At 45.1% G+C, this 24,417-nt stretch overlaps 4 protein-coding genes across 11 annotated transcripts in view; 1 reads left to right on the forward strand and 3 right to left on the reverse strand.

Annotated features, from left to right (window-relative positions):
* MLH3 (mutL homolog 3) overlaps positions 1–4,094 on the reverse strand; it is a gene marked incomplete in the record, with an annotated part of 7,707 nt that extends 3,613 nt beyond the window's left edge. Inside the window, 5 exon segments of the mRNA XM_072428156.1 lie at positions 54–118; positions 936–1,028; positions 1,459–1,827; positions 1,830–2,765; positions 3,951–4,094. Of these exon segments, the coding sequence (XP_072284257.1) occupies positions 54–118; positions 936–1,028; positions 1,459–1,827; positions 1,830–2,712 (1,410 nt within the window).
* ZC2HC1C (zinc finger C2HC-type containing 1C) lies at positions 4,069–10,444 on the forward strand. 3 transcript variants are annotated; one of them, XM_072428145.1, is made up of 4 exons: positions 4,069–4,192; positions 6,403–7,558; positions 8,352–8,650; positions 10,205–10,444. In XM_072428145.1, the coding sequence occupies exons 1-3, from the start codon at positions 4,167–4,169 to the stop codon at positions 8,604–8,606; spliced, it is 1,437 nt and encodes a 478-aa protein (XP_072284246.1). In that variant the 5' UTR covers positions 4,069–4,166; the 3' UTR covers positions 8,607–8,650; positions 10,205–10,444. The 3 variants fall into 3 exon arrangements, with proteins under 3 accessions (XP_072284246.1, XP_072284247.1, XP_072284244.1); XM_072428146.1 differs by lacking the exon at positions 4,069–4,192 and adding an exon at positions 4,571–4,674; XM_072428143.1 differs by lacking the exon at positions 4,069–4,192 and adding an exon at positions 5,107–5,389.
* ACYP1 (acylphosphatase 1) lies at positions 4,292–5,016 on the reverse strand. Of its 2 annotated transcripts, none has more exons than XM_072428154.1 (3): positions 4,980–5,016; positions 4,699–4,786; positions 4,292–4,619 (listed from the first exon to the last, which is right to left on the reverse strand). In XM_072428154.1, exons 2-3 carry the CDS (start codon positions 4,780–4,782, stop codon positions 4,404–4,406), a joined length of 300 nt encoding a protein of 99 aa, XP_072284255.1. In that variant the 5' UTR covers positions 4,783–4,786; positions 4,980–5,016; the 3' UTR covers positions 4,292–4,403. The 2 variants fall into 2 exon arrangements, with proteins under 2 accessions (XP_072284255.1, XP_072284256.1); XM_072428155.1 differs by lacking the exon at positions 4,980–5,016 and adding an exon at positions 4,928–4,968.
* NEK9 (NIMA related kinase 9) lies at positions 9,946–17,834 on the reverse strand. 5 transcript variants are annotated; one of them, XM_072428139.1, is made up of 23 exons: positions 17,608–17,834; positions 16,897–17,074; positions 16,769–16,824; positions 16,596–16,666; positions 15,808–15,913; positions 15,465–15,596; positions 15,280–15,390; positions 14,790–14,854; positions 14,611–14,661; positions 14,344–14,536; positions 14,117–14,261; positions 13,720–13,920; positions 13,595–13,641; positions 13,321–13,476; positions 13,132–13,240; positions 12,894–13,055; positions 12,653–12,823; positions 12,509–12,568; positions 12,169–12,350; positions 11,954–12,085; positions 11,698–11,862; positions 11,317–11,370; positions 9,946–10,342 (listed from the first exon to the last, which is right to left on the reverse strand). In XM_072428139.1, the coding sequence occupies exons 1-23, from the start codon at positions 17,773–17,775 to the stop codon at positions 10,211–10,213; spliced, it is 2,847 nt and encodes a 948-aa protein (XP_072284240.1). In that variant the 5' UTR covers positions 17,776–17,834; the 3' UTR covers positions 9,946–10,210. The 5 variants fall into 5 exon arrangements, with proteins under 5 accessions (XP_072284240.1, XP_072284241.1, XP_072284239.1 ...); XM_072428140.1 differs by having other exon boundaries at positions 11,698–11,856; positions 13,132–13,243; XM_072428138.1 differs by having other exon boundaries at positions 13,132–13,243.
* Positions 17,835–24,417: the final 6,583 nt, after the last annotated feature.

The raw sequence follows: 24,417 nt of genomic DNA on the forward strand, positions 1-24,417 counted from the left end.
AAAAAAAAAAAAAATGTCCGGCCTGCAGTATAAATTTGACATGAATCACTTACCGCCGGATGTCGGGGAAATACTGGATTCTGCCACTTTGAGTACAGCATTTGCAGCGGGTTGTCACCTGTGATGAGAGATTCGGGATCATGTGACTACCCTCCACAAACATTCCTGCGTTCTCCCCATACACAACACTTTTCTATCCACTCCTCCCCTTATACCCACCAGTACAGAGGACAATCATCTACAATTTCTTCCTCATTCCTCCCATTACTAACACTAAGGCTAGGTGCACACGTGCAATAACTGTCGTTGGAAAGGATCTTTTACGAGTGTACATACAGCGCCGTTCTGCTCTATAGAGAAGGAAGAAATACGGAGCAGCACCCCACTGCGCTCCCCCCCCTTTTACTTTCATTACGATGATTCCTCATCCATGGATTTGCCAGGACAGTCGTTCGAATGACAGATGATGAGCGCTGTACACACTCCAGATTCCCGTCCGATATCAACCCTGAGGTGATTATTGGACAACAATCATCTGACCTTGTCCCCCCTTATTACCTCTAATACAAAGGACTGTCATCCATGCTGATAAAAAAAAAGTATTACTCTCCCCAAATCTGTCTCACTCTTCCTATCAGTAGGGTGTGGGGGGAGGACAGTTCTAGGAGGAGAAAGGGGAATTAGGAAATACAGTAATATGCACTGGGAGGTGTAAGGAAAGTTAGGGGAGGACAGTATTTATTAGGGAGGTTGTGAGGGGGAATTGGGGAGTACAGTGCTCTGTACGGGGTGGAATGGGGGATGTTAGGGATGCCTGTTCTTTGTAATAGGAAAGGGAGTGAAGGTGAATGGGGGAGAACAGTGCTACGTATTGGTAAAAGGAAGGGATGGGGGAAGGAGGAGTACAGGGGAAGATGTAAAATGTTGATCTCTACCTCTCTGGATAGGTGCTTCTCTCTCTGCACTGGGTCTGGGTAAAAATGGCTCTAGCAATTCACTTTTGAAGGGATGACATTGGTACTGGAAGCCTAAAGGGAAATAAATCTGCAGCTGTCATATGCATGATAACAGAAGGAGAATGCAAAAATGGTGATAACAAAATAGGCACTGTGTTAATTATGGTCTGCATCAGCACATCTGAACAGTATCTCATCCATGAATTACAGTATATCTAAACCCACAGAAAATGTCATATTGCAGCTTACCAGTCCTTCTACCGGTAATAGGTGGATACAGTTGTTTTCTCTTTTATTATCCTGCTATACATTTCCTGCCCTAGGGTGACAACACTACTGTAGGACAGGACATAAGAATACATACCCATTTCCTCTCTAATACTTAGGAGAGAGGTATGGAATGAATATTTGAATATGAATTGAATTACATGTTGTGTTCTTAGGTTGAGGTATATAATATAATAGTGAATAAGGTGAGATGTGTGGTCTCATTGGTACATACCGCTATCACTAACCACCGTGACAGACATTGTGGATAAGTCTTTGGTACAGGCTGCAGTTTGGTCTGTCTGTGGGGCGCTGTAAGTACTGAGTCCAGTGCTGGTATTGATGAAGACATTCCTCCCTAAACTTTGCTCATAGTGCTGCAGCCACTCCGAGGAGGAGTTGTCTACTTGTTCCAAGTTGATTCCTTTTTGGGGTTCAAGTTCATCTGTTAGCTCTTGTGCCAGACCACCTGTGTCCATATTCACATCTGCATGTATATGAAGGCCACCTGATGGTGCTGTGTCCTGTGGGAGTTCAGCCATTGACTGGTCAGTGTCTTTTATTACCAGTAACTCCCCAGATCGTATTTCTAGTGGGTGAGAGGCCGGTGAAATCCGGGGCTTGTGTGACCCACTTGGCTGGCTTTCGGCCTGCATATCACGCTCTCTTTTTTCAAAAGAAAGTCAATGAGTTTATGTAAACGTGTTTTTAACACTAGTCGACTATTGACATACAAGAACTGCATTGATTTATTGTAATGTCCTTCAGAACTAATAAACCCAACAATCTCCAACCTGTCCTGTGTGTGGTGAACCTCCCGAAGGTACTTGGATTTCACTGGGCCATAAATCTGGCAAAAGCGGGAACAAACGTCTCGGGTTTTTGGCAGCTGCAGAACCATGGAGTGCAGAGCATCGTTCTTCAGAGAAAAGGAGATGGTTGGTTTCATGAGAGATGCTGCTTCCACTTTATGGCGAATTCTCTCCATCTCCAGGACCGGATCTACACGACCTCTCCGCACCGGCAGGTTATAGAAGAGGTTGTAGAGTGTCACTGTGGTACCAGCGCTGGGGCGAGTAACCTCAGCCAGCTGCACCGGAAGTGGCTTTCCGTTCTGGAAAAGTCTTGTGAAGGTTGTGCCAGTAGGTTTATGCTTGGAGAAAATCTCTACAACACTGCAGACATCCGCCAGACTGGCAATGGCTTCTCCACGAAACCCATAAAATCTTAAATCTTCCAAATCCTTCAGGGAATGGCATTTACTGGTGAAATATCTCAACCCCACTCTGTCCATGTCCTCTGGACCCAAACCACAGCCATTATCCACCACCTGTACCCTGAAGATCTCGAGGTCGACCCTTATGGCAATGCAGGTCGCCTGGGCATCAGCACTGTTCAGAAGAAGTTCCTCCACACACTGACTGACTGACGTCACAGCAATTCCCGAGCGCAAACGACATCTGACATCTTCTGGCAAAATCCGGATCATTCTAGAAAGAACAGTGCAAAGGAGCATGGAAGTGGACGTCCATCTTTAGAGACCTAAATAAAGACAGCTACCTGATGAAACCAAAATAACAAGGACTGAATGACACGCAAAGGTATAGAGAGACAAGGTAATGTGATAAGAATGAATAATATTATACAAGATAAACTGATGTTAAAGAGGGGTAATGGAGGGGTATATACACAAGAAGATGTGATGCAATAGAGGAGGGAATATACAAGAGGATGTGATGTAATATAGGGGTATATACAAGGGCAAATGATGTAACAAAGGGGGGTATATACAAGGGGAAGTGACATAGTAAAAGGGTATATAGGGGATGTGAGGTAATAGTGGGGGGTATATACAAGGGGATGTGACATAATAGAGGGGTATATACAAGGGGATGTGAGGTAATAGAGGGGGGCATATACAAGGGGATCTGACATATTAGAGGGGTATATACAAGGGGAAGTGATGTAATAGAGGGGTATATACAAGGGGAAGCGATGTAATAGAGGGGTATATACAAGGGGAAGCGATGTAATAGAGGGGTATATACAAGGGGATGTGAGGTAATAGAGGGGGGTATATACAAGGGGATGTGACATAATAGAGGGGTATATACAAGGGGATGTGACATAATACAGGGGTATATACAAGGGGATGTGAAGTAATAGAGGGGGGCATATTGGAGGGGGTGTGACATATTAGAGGGACATCTACAAGGGGATGTGAGGTAATAGAAGGGGGCATATGGGAGAGGATGTGAGGTAATAGAGGGGGCATATACAAGGGAATCTGACATAATAGAGGGGTATATACAAGGGGATGTGACGTAATAGAGGGGGGTATTTACAAGGGAATGTGGTGTGATAGAGGAGGGTATTTACAAGGGAATGTGATGTATTAGAGTTGGGCACATAGGAGGGAATGTGAGGTAATACAGGGGGTATATACACAAGAGGTTGTGAGGTAATAGAGGGGGGTATATAGGAGGAGATGTGGGGTAATAGAAAGTGATGAAATAGAGGGGTATATACAAGGGGATGTGAGGTAATAGAAGGGGGTATATACAAGGGGAAGTGATGTTATAGAGGGGTAAATACAAGGGGATGTGATCTAATAGAGGGGGTATATAGGAAGGGATGTGGGGTAATAGAGGGGGGTATATAGAAGGATATATACAAAGGGATGTGACGTAGTAGAGGATGATGTGACGTAATGGATCAAATATTTACCTCCTTTAGTTTGAGAGACGTCTATATCCGTCAATCACAAGTGTTTTGGAGGGCGGGCTCTTCCCCTTCTCCTGGTTACAGGAGGCAGGCCTTTTTCCTTTACCTGGTTACGTGGGGCCGGCTCTTCTCCACTTCCTGGTTACGGGAGGCGTGCTCTTCCCTAATTCCTGGTTACAGTAGACATGTGATCAGTAGAAGAGTATAGCGCGGATTCTCATGTCATGTGATCTTCATATTAAAAGGTAAGAATGGAGCTCTATGCAGTACCGAACGTGAGAGATTCTAAAGAGAGCTCTAGCTCCTGTGTGCCGGGTCCAGGGGGGAGGAATACACAGACAGAATTAGGGGTTTATTTCTCTTTATTTCAGTGACAACAATAAATACAATATACAGATCTACACAAGAGCTTGAATCGCCCGCTGGTACTCGGCGCTCATTATTACCGCCTGCCTGTTACTTTCTGACGGAGAAGCTGCTGTACTCGGGCTGTTGAATATCCCGCTGGTTGTGGAATTTGGCCCCCGTGATTTTGGATTTGGGACTCCCTTTGTTCCGCAGCCATTCCTGCATCTCCCGCACTCGGCTCAGTGGTCCCTGAAGCTGGCCCCGGACTGTCCCGGCCTCTGTATTCTGCACCCAGCCGACCAGGCCCAGACGTGTCCCCTCTGCCTGAAATTGTGGGAATAGAGAGCCCGTCAGCACAGCGACAAGATTGCTGGCTCAGGTGACAATGGCGGGCGGGTGTTACCTGTGTGTACTTGCGGAAGAAAACCCCCTGCACCTTCCCAAACACCTCATAGTCCAGGGAGACAAGCGGGCTGCCCTCTGCCATCTTTCTGAGGGGAGAAGACACGTGACATCGTTACCATAAAGACAGACCCTCAGCTCACTGTATTAGCTGAGATAAAACCAAATTCTAGGGACACAGTAGGAGTAAGAAGACTCCCCCAAATACAGAGCCCTCCGTAGCTACACACCCCAGGAGGATCCCCTCTATTAAAGAACATTAACCCCCATTTGTCTCCTCACTTTGTTCCTATGACAACGTTGGCCCGCAAAGTCTCAGAATGATTACGTATTAGGAGCGGCTTCTACGCATGCTCCAGGTGGAGCTTAGGCTCTGCCCCGTTTGCATCATAATCGAGGGCGGGTAGCTGCACTGTGGCTACAATGATATTAGATATGTAAATTACCCGTAGTTCCTTTATTACGTCCTATCATTTTCATGGGACTCCCTACCGTCATAACTCTGTCTCCACCCACTGAGATCCCAGCCCAGTCATTGGCCTCTCAATGCTCCACCTCCAACACACCTCTGGTTTCCATGGTAATAGTGTCCATGGTCCCTGCAGTACACAGAGATCTCTCCTTCCTCTATGGTGCCTTGCAGGCCTCCAGAAGACTTTTTATTATTTTTTACTTTCATCTTTACATTCACAGTGAGTATAATTTATATCTAACCTTACTGGCAGCAGAACTGAAGGGTTCCTGCACCTCACACTGCCATGGTCGTGACCCCTGTTCACTCAGTATAGTGCTCAGTCACCCAGCATATGGTGACCCCTGGGATCATACTGTGACCAGCAAGGTGCCACTTTCGATAGAAGACACATTAACACCCAACCATGGCTTACTATGATGGAAACAATACAAAAATGGTTCTAATGGTATGAAGAGGAGCTGCCACCCTCCTACCGCAATGATCGGGGCTCATGGTGACTAAACAACGAATGCAGCAGGAGAATCCCAGGCTGGAAGCTGAGTAATTGGATTTACCTCCCACTAAGAATTATTATGACCGGACTCTCTCCTCTACAATCTATTATGAATGCTGCAGCCAGACTCATCCATCCTTCCCACCTCTCCTCTTCTGCTGCCTATCTTTGTAGTTCTCTTCATTGGCTTCCATTTCACCTTAAAATCAAATTCATCTCCTGTGCTTTGCCTTCAAATCCCTCCCGTTCTTCTTCCACTTACCATTCTGACCTGATAGAAAGCCGCTCTCTTCACTCCTCCAATGACCTACTCACTCATAACCTCATCACACGCACGGCTCCAAGTCTTTTCTAGAGCCATCCCAACTCTCTGGAATGATCTTCCTCGTCCTATTCAGCTTGCTGCTACTTTCTGCTCATTTAAAAAAACACTCAACACCCATTTTTTTTCAAACTTGCCTACCTGTCTTCTATCTTTTGAAACCGTCACTACTTCCCACCACTACATATCTCCCCCTCCTATTGTGTGATACTTCCCCCACCTCCTAGATTGTAAGCTCTTTGGGGCAGGGTCCTCTCCTCCTCCTGTGTCACTGTCTGTATCTGTCTGTCATTTGCAACCTCTATTTAATGTACAGAGCTGCGTAATATGTTGGTGCTATACAAATCCTGTTTATTAATAATATATACATAGAATGACTAATACTGAATTCTGTGCCATTTTATTTTCTCCCTAGAGTCAGCATGGCAAAGCTTAGGATGGCTCCATACACCTACCCTGAGGGGTTGTCTGATTCCAGGCTTCCTACACTGCAAGCCCCCAAAATGCTGTCCCGCCTGGAGATGTTAAAGAATGACTACCAAGAACGAAGCCTCCGAGCCAAAGAGGAGAAAATGATGACTCTGCTGACACAGCAACAAGATCGCATCTCCCAGAGGGTCAACGGCTCCTCACTGCACAGCGGCCATCCTTCATCTCCACATAAACCATTCCAGGAGCTCCAGCAACACCCATACTCTGGTCTCTGGGCCCCAGAAGAGAGGGCGTGGGCTTCAAATTGGACAGTGACTAAAAGGACCGCTGGCATAGATCGCGCACATCCCCTTAAACCGGTCTATCACCACAAATCCACCACACACGGCACAGACAGCCATCATCCTCCATCAGCAAATATCACCAGGTACAAGACTTCCGGTCCAGTACAAGAACAGGTAAGGTCCAAATCCGGCCCGGCACGAACTGACTCATGGCAACAGCTGGAAAAAAAACAATTCAGCCTAGAAGCCGAGATTCGCAGAAAAGAAGCACTGCTGAGAGAAAAACTGCGGAAAACAGAGGAAGAATTACGCCGCATCCAAAAAGAGAAAGAAGAGGCAGAGATAGAAGACAGACAAGCCCCAGCAATTCAGGACAATAGGAGAGTAAGGGCAATTACAACCCAGAGAAGGACAACCAAGACTTACCAATATTCCAAATATAATGAGGAAGGGGAGAGCCCAGATTATCCTATAGGGGATAGACTCTATCAAGACCTAGAAGATAAATGTCAGATCCAGGAGCCGACCTCAGACACAAAGACAAAACAGCTCAGCAGACAAACACCAGATAATATTCTGATAAATGGCTCATCCCATAGCTCACCGCATGGTGATCACACCATCAAATCCTTCAGATCTGCTCATGTGGAGGAGGACAATGGAGAGGACCTAGCTCCATGCCAGCTGTGTGGGCGAAACTTCATGGTGCAGCGTCTAGAGAAACATATGCAGGTCTGCCAGAAGATGCTAAACTATAAGAGAAAAGTGTTTGATTCTTCCAAAGCCAGGGCCAAAGGGACCGACCTGGAGCAATACCTACACACCAAGGGGAGGACCAAAGACCCCACCACACAGGTAATGTTACTTTTTATTAATGAGGTGTGTATCAAGCCATCTCTGGGGCTCATATCGTAGCTCTGCCCCCCAGGTATACCATTGTACCTCATGGTTACACATCATATATCTCTCCTTCCAGTTATAACATTGCACTCCATTGTCACACGTCAAATATCTTTGCCCCGCAGGTATAACATTGCACCTTATTGTCACGCATCATATATTTCTGCCCCCCGGTGTAACATTGTACCCTATTATCAGACATCATATCTCTGCCCCCCAGGTGTAACATTGTACCCCATTGTCACAGGTCACATATCTTTGTCCCCCAGATAGAACATTACACCCCATTGTCACGCATCATAATTCTCTGCCCCCCAGGTATAACATAGCGCCTCATTGCCATGCATCATTTATCTCTGCCCCCCAGGTATAACATTGTGCCCCATTATCACGCATCATTTATCTCTGCCCCAGATATAACATTGTACCTTATTGTCACACATCGTATATCTCTGCCCCCCAGGTTTAACATTGTGCCCCATTATCACACAGCTTACATCTCTGCCCAACAAGGTATAACATTTTACCCCATTGTAACACGTCACATATCTTTGCACCCCATTGTCACGCATCATATATCACTGCCCCCCAGGTATAACATTGCGCCCCATTATCAAACATCAAATATCTCTGCCCCCCAGGTATACCTTTGCGTCCCCTTGTCACACATCATATATCACTGAACTCTGCTGTTTCTAATTTTGTTGTCATTTTTGGGTATGATGTTTACATTCTTTTTACCCATCAGATAAAAGGCAGCTCCTGGCGCCAGAAGCACGAGTCCTTCATCCGCACCATCCGTCAGGCCCGTTTGGTGCAGAATGTTGTGTCCAAGGGAGGAAACCCATCTGATCTCCCTGCACCCCCACCAGAGGAAAATCCTGATTATGTGACGTGCCCTCACTGCACTCGTCGCTTTGCTCCACGTGCTGCTGAACGCCATATACCAAAGTGCGAGACAATAAAGAGCAAACCTCGTCCCCCTCCAGCTCGGCGGCGCTGATAATACTATGCAATGCAATGCAATTCAGTACATGGCATATAGAGGTGAGTGGAAGGGGGGAGACACCAGCCTACAAAATTGGAGCTACAGGGACGGGGAGGGAAAGCCCCCCACTATATGGAGGTACGGGGAGGGAAAGCCACCCACCATATGGAGGTACGGGGAGGGAAAGCCACCCACCATATGGAAATAAAGGGAAAGCCACCCACTATATATACAGGAACTGGGAAGGGAAAACCACCCACTATATGGGGATACAAGGTAAGGGAAGGGTGGGACCGGACCTCCATAGAGGGACAAGGGAGGGATAGCCAACAACTGTTTAGAGACACAGGAACGGGACAGCCACTTACTATACAAAGTCGCGGGGGGTAATAGCCACCCACAATATGAAGGCACACAATAAAGGAGTGGAGGGACAGCACCTTACTATAGATAATCACACACTGTAAAGAGGCACACTGGAGGAGAGAGTGGATACGGGGAAGGATAGTCACCCCCTATATGGTGGCATGGAAGAGAAAGGACAGCCATCCACTCTTCATATACACCCAGGTGAGGGACAGCACCCTCAATATAGAGACAGAGAGGGATAACCATCTTTATATAAAGACACCGGAGAGTGGAAGGATAGCTATCTGCTATATAGATAAGCAGGAGAGAGGAGGGATAGCCACCCACTACAAAGAGACACAGGTTGACACAAGGGATAGCAATCTGCTACAGAGACAGGAGGGACAGCCGCCAATTTTAAAGAGATGGAGGGAAGCTCTATTAAGACCAGCTACAAGTGTATAGGGCCACAGAGAGGAGGGGGGGGGGGGTTCAGACTCTTGCTAGACACAGAGTGGAAAAGCCACAGCAATAGTTATTGTAAAGATCCAAATTAGCAAAAATACCAGCACTTGTGATTCTGACACACACAGTAGCTTCCATCAAGGCAATAAACAGAAATGGACTAAGTGCTGACATTGCTACAAGTGCTACTATTTAGAGTTGTACAGTGTCCTGCAATTGTTTAATATAGTAGTAGTAACTTAGTGTATGGTAGTATATGGGGAATTTGAGCCCACTCTATAAAACAGAACGGCAGGAATAGCCACCTACAATATGAAGACACGGGAAACGAGGGATCACTATCTGCTATACAGAGACAGGGAAGGACACCAATCCATTTTATAGAGACACAGGAGAGGGGAAGGATAGCCAACCACTAGAGACATGTAAGGAATGTACCAGCAATTAGTGCGTAGCTGTAATCATCATGAAGCTATTATACAGACGAGTCATCATTACAAGGTATAAATCCCCCCACCACATACATGGTCAGGAAATGTCATGGCATTCACACAGTGTTTTATTTCAATGTTACTGTGAGTAATTGCCAAGAAGCTGAATACTGAGCTGTGTACAGTGTGTCAGGTGCTGAGGCGGTGCTCTTGCTCACTGGGCAGCCATCCACAGTAATAGCACTCAGCCTGTACAGCAAAGGCTGTGTACAACTGTCCAGTCTGGCGATAGAACGTTCTACATGTGAGGCAGGCGTCTGAACTGGACTTATAAGGCACTAAAAAAAAAAGTCTTCCTGTCCATTACAGGGATGGTCACATGGGGGTCCCCGAAGCAGAACGACAGGGGTCGGCGCCCAAGAAACACCATGACTCTGCATCCGAATCCTCCCGGGAGGTCTCAGCACTGCCAGCAGCCGAGGATAATCCTTTCACACACAGCGCCACCTAGAAGGAAGGCAACACATAATTACAGCACCACCCTGAAAGAAGACAGCGCACAGTCCTCAGTAATGGGGAAATTTCTATATAATAAAGGAATAATAATGAGTCAATGAGTAGTGATTCCATAACAGTCCGCAATCCACCCATAGAGGATACACTATGCTGGGTACTTTTTGGCCTTCCAGTGGTTTTCAGTGGCCAAATGATCATAAAAGAGGTTAAAATCGAGAATAAATAGTACCCAAAAAAAAAGCATTGTGGAAATTAATTTAAATCACTTTTTATTATTTGGTCACTTGAAAAAAGAAAATTATTAGCTGAAAGCAAAAGAGTCTAGTGTGTGAGAAGCCTTATTCTGACCACACATTGCTATTTCAGCAGCTTTAAGGAGATCTGTCACAAGGAAAAGTGGTCCTCTCCTTAATGAGAAAAGTGGCAAGGTCTGCAGTGTTCAACCCAGACATTTTTTAAGCCAGGTGGGAAGAAATTGTAGACGAGTGGCAGCCCCTGTATTGGGGCCCAACTCTACAGTAACCACCCCAAAAAAGCCAGGTTGTCACTGAAAAGTGCCAGGTGGTGACGCCCAGCTAAAAGGGGCTGGGGAGAACACTGGACTGTTTAATCGCAAAAGCAACTGGGTAGCTGCACTTTCACCAAGTCTGCCCATCAAATGGATATTTTTAATCCTACATTTGCCAGTAATGTGCTTAACCAAAAGGATGCAAAGCCAGTACAGCTGTGTTTTACTTCATACATGACACTCCCAAAGTCTTTGTATTACATTGTGGCTTGTAGGATTGTTTTTTTTACAAATAAAAGACAAAGTCAGAGAACGACTCCCACCCTAACCTGAAGTATGACCATTGCATAAACTGATCCCCTAACTGCTATGAAGGTGAAGTGTCAGTCACCAACATACAGAAAAGAATGATCATCACTTTAGTGTTCTTTGCCTACTTTCCAGAACAGACTCTTACCTGTCTCTGCAGAGTCTGTATGGCCTCTCCATGTTGGCTGACAGTCTGTTCCTGCTGGGGAAACATTTTCCTGCATTAAATTACAGCTACATTTGCACCTCCCACCCCTGCTGTACTGGACTGGATTGCCCTTGCTCCCTTCCCCTTAGCATAAGGCTAAAAATGTACCTACCCATCAAACTGAGGGAAAAATCATCCCCCAGTATCAGGCTGCTGAACACACCTCTACTGTGTCACATTAGTAGACATGCAACCAAAGTGAAAACGGGTTCTAGTTTGTGCAGTATAACCACAGATGGATATACTGCAGAGTATAAAGACAAAAAGGTATGTACAGCTGATCTTTATTGACATTGTGGAAATGGTGAAATGGACACTTACCTGCATTGTTAACTGCAGTTTGTCCTCAAGCTCCTGTACTCGTAACGTCAGCCGTGTGTTCTCTCGGCGTAGATTTTCCTGTTCACCCATACAAGATGACACAAGATTCTGCAGCCTTTGTACTTCCTCCCGCAGAGCATTACATGCGCAGCTGTGGTCCTGTTGCTTCAATGAGCCAATTGGAATAATTAATTGTATGGAGTACTAGGAATACCACAACACCCACCTCCAAGCATGCCTATGACTCTCCTCTCACCTGTAGTGCCTCTTCTGTACTGTGTGAGGCCTCTGTGTGCTGTGGAAGTGGAGCTGAAATATCCTGTGACAACTCTATACTGCCAGAGGATGGTGTCTCAGGCATTGGGATAAACTCTGCTTCTTCCAGCTCCTGCAAATACATAGAGCCAAGGTTTCTGGCATTTGCACAGAGCCAACACAACTCATACTCGAAAAGTGGTGTAGCCCTATTACCTGCCGCAGCCAGCTGGGACAAGCACTGCTTTCCATATTTTCTGTGGCATTAAATGGACTGGTCTCTGGCTCCGCCTCCATGGTTCCACGGAATCTACCATCGCTGGGCTCAGAGGTCAAGGATTCCCGTGCACTGTCAACCTCGACTCCTGCTGATCCCCCTGATGAGCAGCTCTGAGCAACTGTAAGGCAAACAATCTCATGACTCCTTATCAGAAATAATCAGGTTGTAACATGGCAAAGAAACCAATCCCCAACCCTTTAACCCCTCAAACCATACCCAACAGAACCCTCTACCCCCAGTCAGTCACTCATGGTTTTAGATGATACAAACACTCACGGGTTCCAATAGACAGGCCACTACTATTTGAACGGATAGTCTTTGAGTTGAGGACTTTCTCTATGAAAAGAAAGCAGATCAAACTGTATGAGAAACAAAATGTCTATCAAATCTCACTACAAGACACAATCCCTAACTACTTACCCACAATGAGGATGGTGTGCCAGCCACGGCAAGACAGATCAGGCACATGGTGCAGGGAGCCAAATATCGGACGAGGCCATGAGGTACAGATGTCAGACCCTTGAGGTCGTTCATTAGGGGTCATGGCTAGACGTCCATTTCCTCCATTCCCCCAGGCAAATATGTGATTATCTGAGGAGAAAACACCTTCATTAGGAGGTCCGTAGCACTCAGCACCACTAGCACTGGAATATATACTCACCATCGGTGGCAGCAATAGTGAACTCATCCCCACAAGACACTCTGATCACCTGTTTCCCTCCAAGAGGTCCCCCGAGTAGGTTAATACCCAGATGTTTCCGGTAGTCTCCAACACCTAGCTGGCCACACTTGTTTGAACCGAATGTCAGCAGCCTACCACGCTCTATAAAGAAAGCAGAGAATGTAGGCGACATCCACCGATAACAGGTGACAAAAGGAAAGCAATATAAATATCTCACCGTCTAAGGCAGCAGTGTGCGTCTTTCCCGGAGAGATGCTCCGCACTTTATAGAAGGACAGCTGCTTGGCCAAGGTCAGGGAGGTGGTGTATGGCACCTCATGATAGGCCTGCTGAGGGGAGAAGAACATGGTGTCACCCTTCATAGCCAAGTTCTTACATTTTAGGTATGGAGTTGTCACCTTCTCACCTCATGGTTTATTATCCCAGCTGTGCACTGGTTCAGTCCAAGCTTGTTGTGTTCATTTGAACCACAGGCGAGAACTTTGCCAGACTGCGTCAGGAGAAAACTCCCATCTGAACCGCAGCTGACATTCACAATGCAGAGACCACGCTGAACCTCCACCTGAAAGAATGAAAAGACTATGAAGATTATACAGACACAATGTAGAGGGCGTATTAATTCTACCCCACCCCAACAAAGGGTAAAGGAAATCACAGGACAGATAGAGCCAAGCAATCACCTTCTGAGGAGAGGAGACATCATCTTCAGAGTCCAAGCCCAGGCGTCCTGCAGAGAACAGACAGATTACATCCAGCCTATCACATGCACAAAGTCCTAATATGGGGAACAGCTCCATTTACTCACCATACTCTCCACAGCCCCAGGAATACACTGACTTGCTTCGCGTCAGCACCATGACGTGACTGTCACCACAGGACACCTGCTCAACTGGCTCATTAAAGAAGAAGTCCACCAGAATGGGCTCTAGAACCTCTGAGCCCTGACCTTGACCCACACCGAGGCAGCCATAATAGTCAGAGCCAAAAGAGTAGACCTGGCCTTCATCTAAAAAAGACAGAATGATTAATAAGTCGAGGTTCATCATAACCTGGTTAGACAGGTCCATGCCATTAGTTTCTCCATCAAAGGATCACATGGTCCAAACTAACCAATGGCTGACTCTACATATCATGGACAAAGAACTGATCGTGATGCTTCCAATGTGCTCATATCATTCACCCTTGGGTCCTTTCACACTAACCTGTAATACACACAGTGAAATCTCCTCCGCAGCTGACTTGTTTCACAGATTTGCCCTGCAGCTTCTCCACATGTTTTGGTTGTCGATAAGAGGCACGGTCACCGTGGCCTAACTGTCCATGAAGTTTTGATCCCCCTTGCATGTTCTGAGCAATAAGAATATATAATGGTATGAAATCCCGGTACATTCTGCACTTGCCTATTCCCCCAGCAGCTGGCAGCACTTACCACCCAGGTGTATAACTCCTTCTCCACAGTCACCACTGCAAAATGAGCATCTCCGGCACAGACCTGCCGCGCACGGCAACCCCCCTTGAACACATCCAGTTTCTGCGGAGTGGACTTTCCTCCTCCCCACACATATACTTCACTGCTTCGAGATGTCACCACTGCAATCGGTGCATCCGTGACTGTACCCGGCCTGGAAGAGATATGACAACAGTTAGCAGCTGGGGATGTCATAAGGGGGCGCTGCATGTCAAACACCGCTCGTACCTGGGGCGCTTGTTGGATTTGTTCAGCATGGAGACCTGTTCTTCCATTTCCCTGAGGGAAAACCAGAGCAAGATGAATTCCAATCAGCAAAGAACAAACATTGTCCTGCTACATACTAGGAACACACACAATGCTACATAATAGGGAAAGCACTGTTCTGCACCATGCAAAGCCTTTACCTCCCCCTCCGGCTCAGCAAAGGTCCTTCCAGGATCTCATCAGCACTCGGCCTCATCTCTGGTTCCTTTATCAGGAGAGAAAATAAATCATTAGTTTTACACACATTAGCTCCTGGAGTATACAAGGAATCGCCCCAGTATCTGCCCCTGGAGTACACGCGGGATCCACCCAGTATCTGCCCCTGGAGTACACGCGGGATCCACCCAGTATCTGCCCCTGGAGTACACCTGTATCTGCCCCTGGAGTACACGCGGGATCGACCCTGTATCTGCCCCTGGAGTACACGCGGGACCGACCCTGTATCTGCCCCTGGAGTACACGCAGGACTGCCCCTATATCTTTCTCGGATGCATATGAGGTTGCCTATATCAGCCCATGGGGCAAACACAAGGCTGTCCTTAATCTACCCCTGGAGTACATATGGGATCGCCCTGCATCAGCCCTACAGTACACATTGGACCAAGCTATATCAGCCCCTGAAACACTAACCTGCTGCAGACAGGATCGCACTACATCGATCAGCTCCTGGGAATAGACTGTGTGATCCAGCTGCACTCCCCAGTTTCCTTGCACAATCTTGACACAGAGATTTAGTGGATTCTGCAGGCAGGAGGATGAGATGATGAATAAAGTGCTGACACAAGAAGTGGCGCAAAGGTTGGCGGGGCACTTACCGTGGCATCAAAAGTTCTGGTCAGAGTCAGCAGCTCGTACAGCACACACCCCACTGCCCAGATGTCCGACTTAAAGCTGTACTTCACCCCTTGGCACAACTCTGGAGACATGTAATACAGGGTGCCCACACACTGGAAAGATACAACACATGTAAGTGACCACAGAACAGGACGTTGTATCATTTCTACACACAGGAGACAGATTTATTGCTGATCTGCAGAACTTCACAGAGATTGTATTTCTTATATGGTGATCGTCAGGACTGATATCTGTATATAAGGTGATGCCAGAATAAGGTGGCGTACACAATATTTCTATATTGATATACAATAACATGCTCACCGTCTCAGCCATTGAGAACTCGGAGCCCAGCTGCTTTGCCAGTCCGTAGTCCCCCAGTTTGATGAGGTTTGCTTTGGTTAGGAAGATGTTTAATGTCTTAATGTCCCTGTAAAAAGAAACTGAACATGTTACACTTTGTAAAAAGCACACCCATCACCTGCATGATGTGCACTATCATCTTCCTGCCATGAACTAGCCATTACCATCAACTCCGCATTACAAAGTAACCACACTAGGGGAAGTGTCCCCACCATCACCCCGATGGCGTGACCATTAGTGGTAGTACCTAACTTAACATCCCCTCTAAAATGTAACCACTAGGGGGCAGTGTACCCCCATCCCCTCCTCTCCATGATGTGACCCAACGGAGAAATGTTACATATTATATATGCTAATACATATTATACATACATATTATACCGGTATATGCTAATGTACACTTACATTTCATGTTTCACTATTTTTTTATTAATTTTTTAACAGATTTTTGTGTTTTTTTATTTGTTTAATAATACATGTAGTAAATTTATTAAATATTGGACATATTTCGGTCAGTTATGTATAAAAATTATAGCCTACAATGTAAAATAAATTTCCTTGCAAAAAAAATGTAATGCTTTTTGCATGGAAATTTGAATGGAATTGGAACTCTAGGGAGGTTAATGATGTGACCACTGTGCACAGTGTACTCACTATCTCCCCTTCATCGTCACCAATAGGGGGCAGTGTTTCTGGGAATCCTTCATTTAAGCAGGATTGATGAGGCAGTCATATCATGCGACACTTACCTGTGAAGAATTCCAGCTCGGTGGATGCAGCTCACCGCAGAGACGATTTGAAAGAGGTACCAAATGACCATCTGCAGACAGAGGATGGAAATGTGACAATGACACACTGTGGGGTCTCACATACCCCCCCTCCTCCCAGGGAGGCATCTCCCACCCCAGGGGGCATCTCCTACCTCTTCCTGGAACAATTGGCTCTTCTGACGGACGATCTTGTCAAACAGATTGCCTCCTGTAAAGAGGAGAATGGGAGGTCAGAGGTGAGTGCAGAGACACACAGAGGAGCATTCAGAAAGAATCTCACCATTGCAGTACTCCAGCTCTATCAGTAGCGTATTGCTATCCAGGAAGTGGTTGTAATATGCAATGATGTTGTCATGCTGGAGAAGGGACAGTATGACAATTTCATTCAAAGCATCGCGGCGCTCCTTCTCTGACAGCCGAGCCAGGCCGACCTCCTTCCATACCACCAGCGAGTCATCCTTGGGAGAAACAGTCCAGAGTCAGGGGATCGTAAAAATATTCTATGGGGGTTACAGAAACATTCACCAACAAGAAGAATCACCCCCCTCCTTCCATAAGGAATCTTCTCAGTGCCCTTCTCACCCCAGGAAAATCAGCTGCAGAACTTCTCCCCTTTCCCAAAAAGAGCCTTTCCTGTCCCTTCCCGAACCCTTTTCAATAACTCCCTGATACTTTTCCCATAAATCTCTCTAAAGAGCCCTCTACCCCAGAAATACATTTTTCCTATTCCCCTCCCCCGAGGAACTCCCTCTCTTCCCGATGATACAATTTTATATAGTGGCTCCGCCCCCAGGGAGCACAACGCAATACTTCATAGCTCCGCTAGAGGCCGCACTTACATAGGAATATATGTACTAAGTCTAAGCCCCTACTACACCTCTACAGAGTCCACGCCCCTGGGTGGGGCCTACAGACATCATAAACCAAGCAGCGTGCCCCGCCTCCACCTATGTAGTGATTCCCTCCTATCCTAAGGAGGGCCAATCAGCACCTCAGTTCTGCGGTAGAGGGTCGCCTCCCCATAGGCCCCGTGTCCTAGGACCCGGATGGGGATGTAGTGAAGCTCCTCCTGCTCTGTGACACTGCAGCTCCGTCCTGAATCCCCATAGTCCGAGTTGATAGAGTCGCAGTGCCGGTCATACCGGCCGAGGGCGGACATGGCGAAATTAGCCCCCTCTGTCCGCCGCCATATTGGACTCTGGCTGACCCGGAACTGCTGAACGCCCTGCTCTCATGGCACGTGATCCAATAAAGCCTCCATATTTAGTACGGGCAGATGCCTTTGGTCACGTGATCGTTTGTTTGATAGTTAACGTCACTGACGGGGACATGAAATACAATGTTACTGCACTGCATCCGTCCAATGAGAGGGAAGGACAGGCCATTGATAGGTTGAGACAGATCCGCTATTGTCATAGTGACTGATAGACGTGACTGACTTGTAGCTATCATCTCACCCTGGGGCGTAATGACAACAATCCCGGCCTCATAAGTGTATGAGGAGCTAATATGAAGATATTAGGAGCTAATATGAAGTTGATATAACTATAAGAAGCTAATATGAAGATAAGAGGACTATGAGGAGCTAATATGAAAATGATAGGATAATGAGGAGCTAATATGAAGATAATATGACTATAAGGAGCTAATATGAAGATGATATGACTATGAGGAGCTAATATAAAAATTATAGGGCTATGGGGAGTTAATATGAAGATAATAGGATTAAAAGGAGCTAATATGAAGATAATAGGACTATGAGGAGCTAATATGAAGATAAGAGGTCTATGAAGAGCTAATATGAAGATGACAGGACTATGGGGAGCTAATATGAAGATAATAGGACTATGAAGAGCTAATATGAAAGTTATAGGACTATGAGGAGCTAATATGAAGATAAGATGACTATGAGGAGCTAATATGAAGATGATAGGACTATAAGGAGCTAATATCAAAATGATAAGAGTATGAGGAGCTAATATGAAGATAATAGGACTATAAGGAGTCAATGTGAAGATAATAGGACTATAAGGCGCTAATATGAAGATAATAGGACTATGAGGAGCTAATATGAAGATAATAGGACTATAAGCAGTCTATATGAAGATAAGAGGAATATGAGGAGCTAATATGAAGCACACAGTGGGATTTGAGAAGGTGGAAGTGCGCAGATGTCAGCATTTACAATGACCAGCAGATGGCGCTTTATAACCAGATTACAAAAACACCAGTAATTACATGCTTTGCTCGGTGGATGGCGCGCCGGAGCATTTATAGCGCACAACGTTTTCAGGAGGTTTCTGTACATTTTGCACTTTTTGAGGAATATATTTTTATAAATGATATTGGTTTATTAACTTTATTCATTCATTTAAACATAGCAAGTCAATAGTTCATTTTCTTACCCCTCAAACTACACAAATTCATCCAATTCACCTAATCCGTTAATTTATTCCATTCATAGGACAGAGCAACTCATCATAACCTTATTTCAATTTTACTTTATTATTATTATTATTATTATTATTATTATTAATAATAATATATCTTATAATCAGGTAATCATTCATTATTATATTTGCTCTACTTGGAGTAGATCTCTCTTTCTCCTGAGCATTCATCAGTCCTGGTGTCTCTTTTGGTCGCTGTGTCCGCCGTCCAGGGCTATTATACTCGGGTTTCAGTTTTGGAATTGAATTGTACAATGACTGGATTGTCACGATTACATTTATGTTATCACTGCCGGTGTGGTAAATTTATGTAGTCAAGACTTTTGTATAATTTCTTCATAATTTCTTCTAAAGAAGCAGACCAGTGTTCAATGAGCCCCGAATAACCCAACACCTGTCTGATATCTAAAGTTCTATTACAATTTTGGGGCCCGATTGAAAATCAGGAGTTTTTTCATGATATATTGATCATTGTAAACTGTTCATTTTTGTTAAGATTTAAACTTTTAGCATCAATATATGATTGTTTCATCATCAATATATGAAAGGACGCCTCAAAAAGTCCCAGATTTGCAGTCATTTTTAGATGCTTCATTTTAAAGAGATTTGACATCTCTATGTGTATACATGATACCCTTAGATCTCCTTCTATATCAACATGCAAGCAATGACAGGTTCTCTTCATCTGACCATGCACTCCTACATCCTTTGTCCTCACTCCAGGATTCACCCATGGAATTGTCCTGCAGTCCTCCATGCTGGCCCACCCTGTGGGTTGCATGGTTCGGCCTCTCCAGGTGGAAGACCCCATGTATGCGGATTGGATTGGGGCACCCCCTAGCTGCAGGGTTTTGCTTGGTTACCAGTGTTTCACCTCTTTAGAGGTAAGGATTGCCTGGATTGGATATCTGAAGGGCTGGGAAGGATTTTTTTCAGCTTTTTTTGCCTTCTGCTGTCTAGCTGTGTGGATTCTTCCATTGCTTCATTCAGTCAATGACTTTTGTTCCAGCCTCCTTCAGCATCACTTGTTGCTAGGCAGCAGGAAGCATCTTCTCCTCAGCTTCCAGTGACGTCAGTGGTTGCTAGGTGAGTTGCTAAGCTTTTTCTTCTCCCTTTTGGCGTCAATTTTGAATCCTTGATTCTTCTCTCTCACGGCCTGGGAATCTTTTCATCTCAAGCTGCTTTTTTTCCTGTCCATTTTCCCCCATTTAGTCTGCAGGATTTTTTTCTTTCATTTTTTATTATATCTTAGTTTTTTATTTTTCCATTTTTGCATTATGAGCTCGCCATTTCCTTACGGGGTGGGCTTCTGAGCAGCAACCAAGAGTGCAATGCTTATGCTGCTATTTTAGGAATAAAAGCCCAAGGAAATGGCATGCGAATGGATTTTTCCTTCTACACAGAGTCATCATCATTCTCTATGACTGGAATGTTCAAAAAGTTAAGAATCCTCTCTTAGATCCTAGCAGAGCATGTACAGCGCAATTCTACTCTATTGAAGGGGAGGGGGAGAACGAAGAGTGAAAGTCCGCTATGCTCTCTCCCCTTTACTTTTATTACGATTGTTCCTCATTTGTTGCCTGTGGATCCGCCAGGACGATCACTCGGATGACATCAGACAACCACTGTACACACGCCAGATTCACATCCGATATCAGCCCTGAAAAGGTTTTCGGATGAGAATCATCTGATGTGTGTACGTAGCCTAAGGCCTCTTTCTTTCTCCCAAAGAGTGGAAGGCTTTTATTCTTGTCTATTCCTTTTGGGTCTCCGAAATATTGTGATTTATCTGTATTTGGACGACATTCTAGGCTGCAATTATTAAATTACAGTGACAGGTTTTCCAACTTTATCCCTTTCAGATGCGTGATAAAATCTCAAAACAGAATGTTGGTGCCCCGACAGAGGATGCAATACATGGAAGTTTTATTCAATACAATGCAGGTAAAAGTGTTTCTCCCTTGTCTCACAAAGCAGCAGCTAATCTTGCAGCACCTAATCCTGTTTGCAGAAGACTGAATGATATTGCTGAGATTATTCCTTTGGTCCCATGGGCAAGATGGCATATGAGACCCCTGCAAGTTTGCCTTCTCAGTTAGTTCAATCGTACATCATTGAACCATTCCCTTGGGGATTCATCAGAACTTGAGATGGTGGACACAGAAAGCCAATCTGTCTCTCAGTCCAAGGATTGTGATTACTTTGGCCAGCCAGAACAGTTGAGGAGCCCATTGTCTGGGACATCAGGCTTAGCACCAATGGCCTCTTCCTGTTCTGTTTTCTTGCATCCTATTGGAGCTGATGTCGGCATAAGAAGCTTTGACAATTTTAGCTGTAGATCTATGAAAAGAAAAGGTGCAGATCACGATGGGTAACAGGACGGCTATGACTGTACATCACCTGACAGGGTGGAACAAGAAGTCTACCTCTTCTTCAGGTAGTGTCCATAATCTTTTTGTGGGCGGAGGAGCACCTGCTGGACTCCTCAGCTCTATATCTTCCGGGTTCACAGAAAATCCTGGCATATCAGTTGAGTTGGAATTTTTTTTATCTTCTAACAGTTTTTCGCATTCAGGGTCCCGTTGAAGATCTGGGAGGAGATGAGCTGAACTATTGTCATTCTCCTCTACTGGCCAAGAAGATCATGGTTTTCTCTAATCATCCATGCATGATAATCTTCCATGCAAAAAGGATCCTCTGAAGCAAGATCATTGGAGACATCCCCATCCGCGCCTGACTGTACTTTTATTGAGAGGAGCAAGCACTTAGATTTGAGTCTTCATCAGTGACAGATACTTTACTAAAAGTTCAATAGACTACAACTATTAAAACGTATTGTCATAATTGGCAGAGATTTTTTCAATTGGCAGAACCTCAAAATTTTACAGCCTTTACTCCTTCCACAGGTGAGGTGTTTGATTTTATTCAGTATGCTCTAGATAAAGATCTGGGATATAATTGTGTCTGCTCTCTCTGCACCCTCCAGTAATAGATGGGGGGAACATCAGTTGGTTCAACAGAGCAGCAATCAAATTGTGACCTCCAATAAAATCTTTTTTTTTCCTCAGTGGGACTTACCATTAGATGGATTTTCCTTTCCACCCATTGGACTGCTCCATGCAGAAACTTAATTGGAAAACCATTTTTCTGACTGCAAATGCTTCAGCTGGAAGAGTTTCTACACTAAGAGCTCTGTCGATGGAAGAACTCTTCTGTACCTTCTTTCTGGTTGAGGTGGTTCTTCCTCTGTCCCTGGAATTGCTGCCTAAGGTCACAACTGTGTAGCATTTTATTTAGGAGTCAATCCTTCCATTAATGTCCTGGAACAGCTTTGGTCAGACTTGTCTTGAGTTTGATCTCCACTAGAAAGCTGGTGGATTAAATAGGTTTGTATATCTGGAAGCCCCTTACCTTGGTAAGGGGCTTCCAGATATACAAACCTATTTAATCCATTGCATTACCACTGAGAAGGATTTCATCATTGATCCTGAAAACCATCCAGTGTGCCTATACCATGAAGTGCTTGTCGCCTATGGAGGAGATGGGGGGCGCTCTACAAATAGGGTGGCAGCCTTTGCTAAAGTTCCTCCGGAGAGGATACACAAGGCAGCTAGTTGGTCCTCCATCAACACATTTATACAGCATTACAAGACCCATGTGACCACTTAGTGTAGTCAGCTCTGGCCCACAGTTACATATTTAGGCAGCCATTTTTATATTCTTCCCTTCCTATTGTTTTTTGCTTGTTAGGTCCCATGGGTTACGGCTGTCATGAGGAAGGTCAGAAATTTGGAAAATTTTAATGGAAATATGGAAAATTGTTATCATACTTACCTGTAATTTTCCTTTCCTGACTGCATAATCACCCTCCCCATTTTTTTTTCTTCCTGTTGTGTGCCTCTTAGAGGTACAAGGACGATAGGAGAACGGTCCTGCCAGTAATCCAGTGTTTTGTGCACTCTACTTTGATTTTTTATAATAATATTTTTTTTATTTTATGCTCAGTTCACCCCTATGAAGTGCAGAACCCCCTCCCTATGTAGTCCTGTGCTAGGGTGACAGCACTCCATATATACAATGTGCTAAGCGTTGTCACTGTAGGACAGGATGCTTGTTGCTGCCAAGATCACCGGATGAAACCAAGCCTGAGAGAAGTCAGCCAACGCAGCCACCCCAGGTAAAGAGGAGTGAGCTGCTGTATAATGGCATAGTTCGGCATTGTAAATAAAAAAACACCAACATTTCAGGAAGGGATCGACATAGATTTGGGTGGTGGATTGGAATAGGTTTCTGCCGTTTACAGGATATAATAGATGTATGAGAGTGCTCAGTCATGAATACTTAACCAGTAAAAAAGAGAACTCCCCACAAGTGCATATTTTCGATATACACAAATAAAATCATTTGTATGCTCTAAACTCAGACTCAGGTCAAATCTCCATATTATATGCAAATCTAGTGGGTCTGGCTACAAAACTATCTTACATGAGTGCTTGGGAAGCAGATATAGGTTAAGCTACATCCAATGGTTCCCGCTCGATAATCGTCTCAGGGCTGATATCGAAAGAGAATCTGGCGAGTGTACAGCGGCCGTCGTCCATCATCCGAACGACCATTCTGGCAGATCCACGGACGATGAATGATCCTAATGGAAGGGAAGGAGGAGAGCGCGCAGCAGGGTGCCGCTCCGTCATTCTCCCCCTCCCTCTAGAGCAGAACGGTGTTGTATGTACAGCACTCGTCATGCATCATGCAGTCCTTAGTCATTGGAAAGGATCATGAAAGATCCTTTCCAACGACAAGAATTGCACGTGTGTATGCAGCTTAGGACACGGGAACTCGAAGAGCGGAATGAGACATCTCATTTGCTATCTAAAGTATCCATTAACTCTTCGCTTGTAGAAGCAAATTATAAAGTGCTCTTACGTTGGTATCTAGTCCCAGAACGTATTGCCACAGTACAAACCCTCATCTTCTTGACAATGCTTTAGAGGTTGTGGGACAAGAGGGACGTTGGAGCACATTTGGTGGCCATGTCCTGCAGCCCAAAATTACTGGTCAGAAGTGTTTACACTTCTGTCCTTGATTATACAAACAGAAATAGAAAAAACCCCAGAAGCTGCGCTTTTCAATTATCTCAACCAACAGCTCTCTAAATATACAAAGAAATGGGCTAAGCTCTTCTTGCTGGCTTCTTGCATAACGTTAGCTAAAGTGTGGAATAAAGATGATATTCCTAAAGAAACACCAACTTCAAAATGAACTGGATCATGCTAAATGATAGACTTCGCAAACTCTCAACCATAGTTTAGACACATTTGACCTAATCTGGGAACCTTGGAAAACACACA

Source organism: Pyxicephalus adspersus, chromosome 12, assembly GCF_032062135.1.
Source record: "Pyxicephalus adspersus chromosome 12, UCB_Pads_2.0, whole genome shotgun sequence".
Taxonomy (NCBI): Eukaryota; Metazoa; Chordata; class Amphibia; order Anura; family Pyxicephalidae; genus Pyxicephalus; species Pyxicephalus adspersus.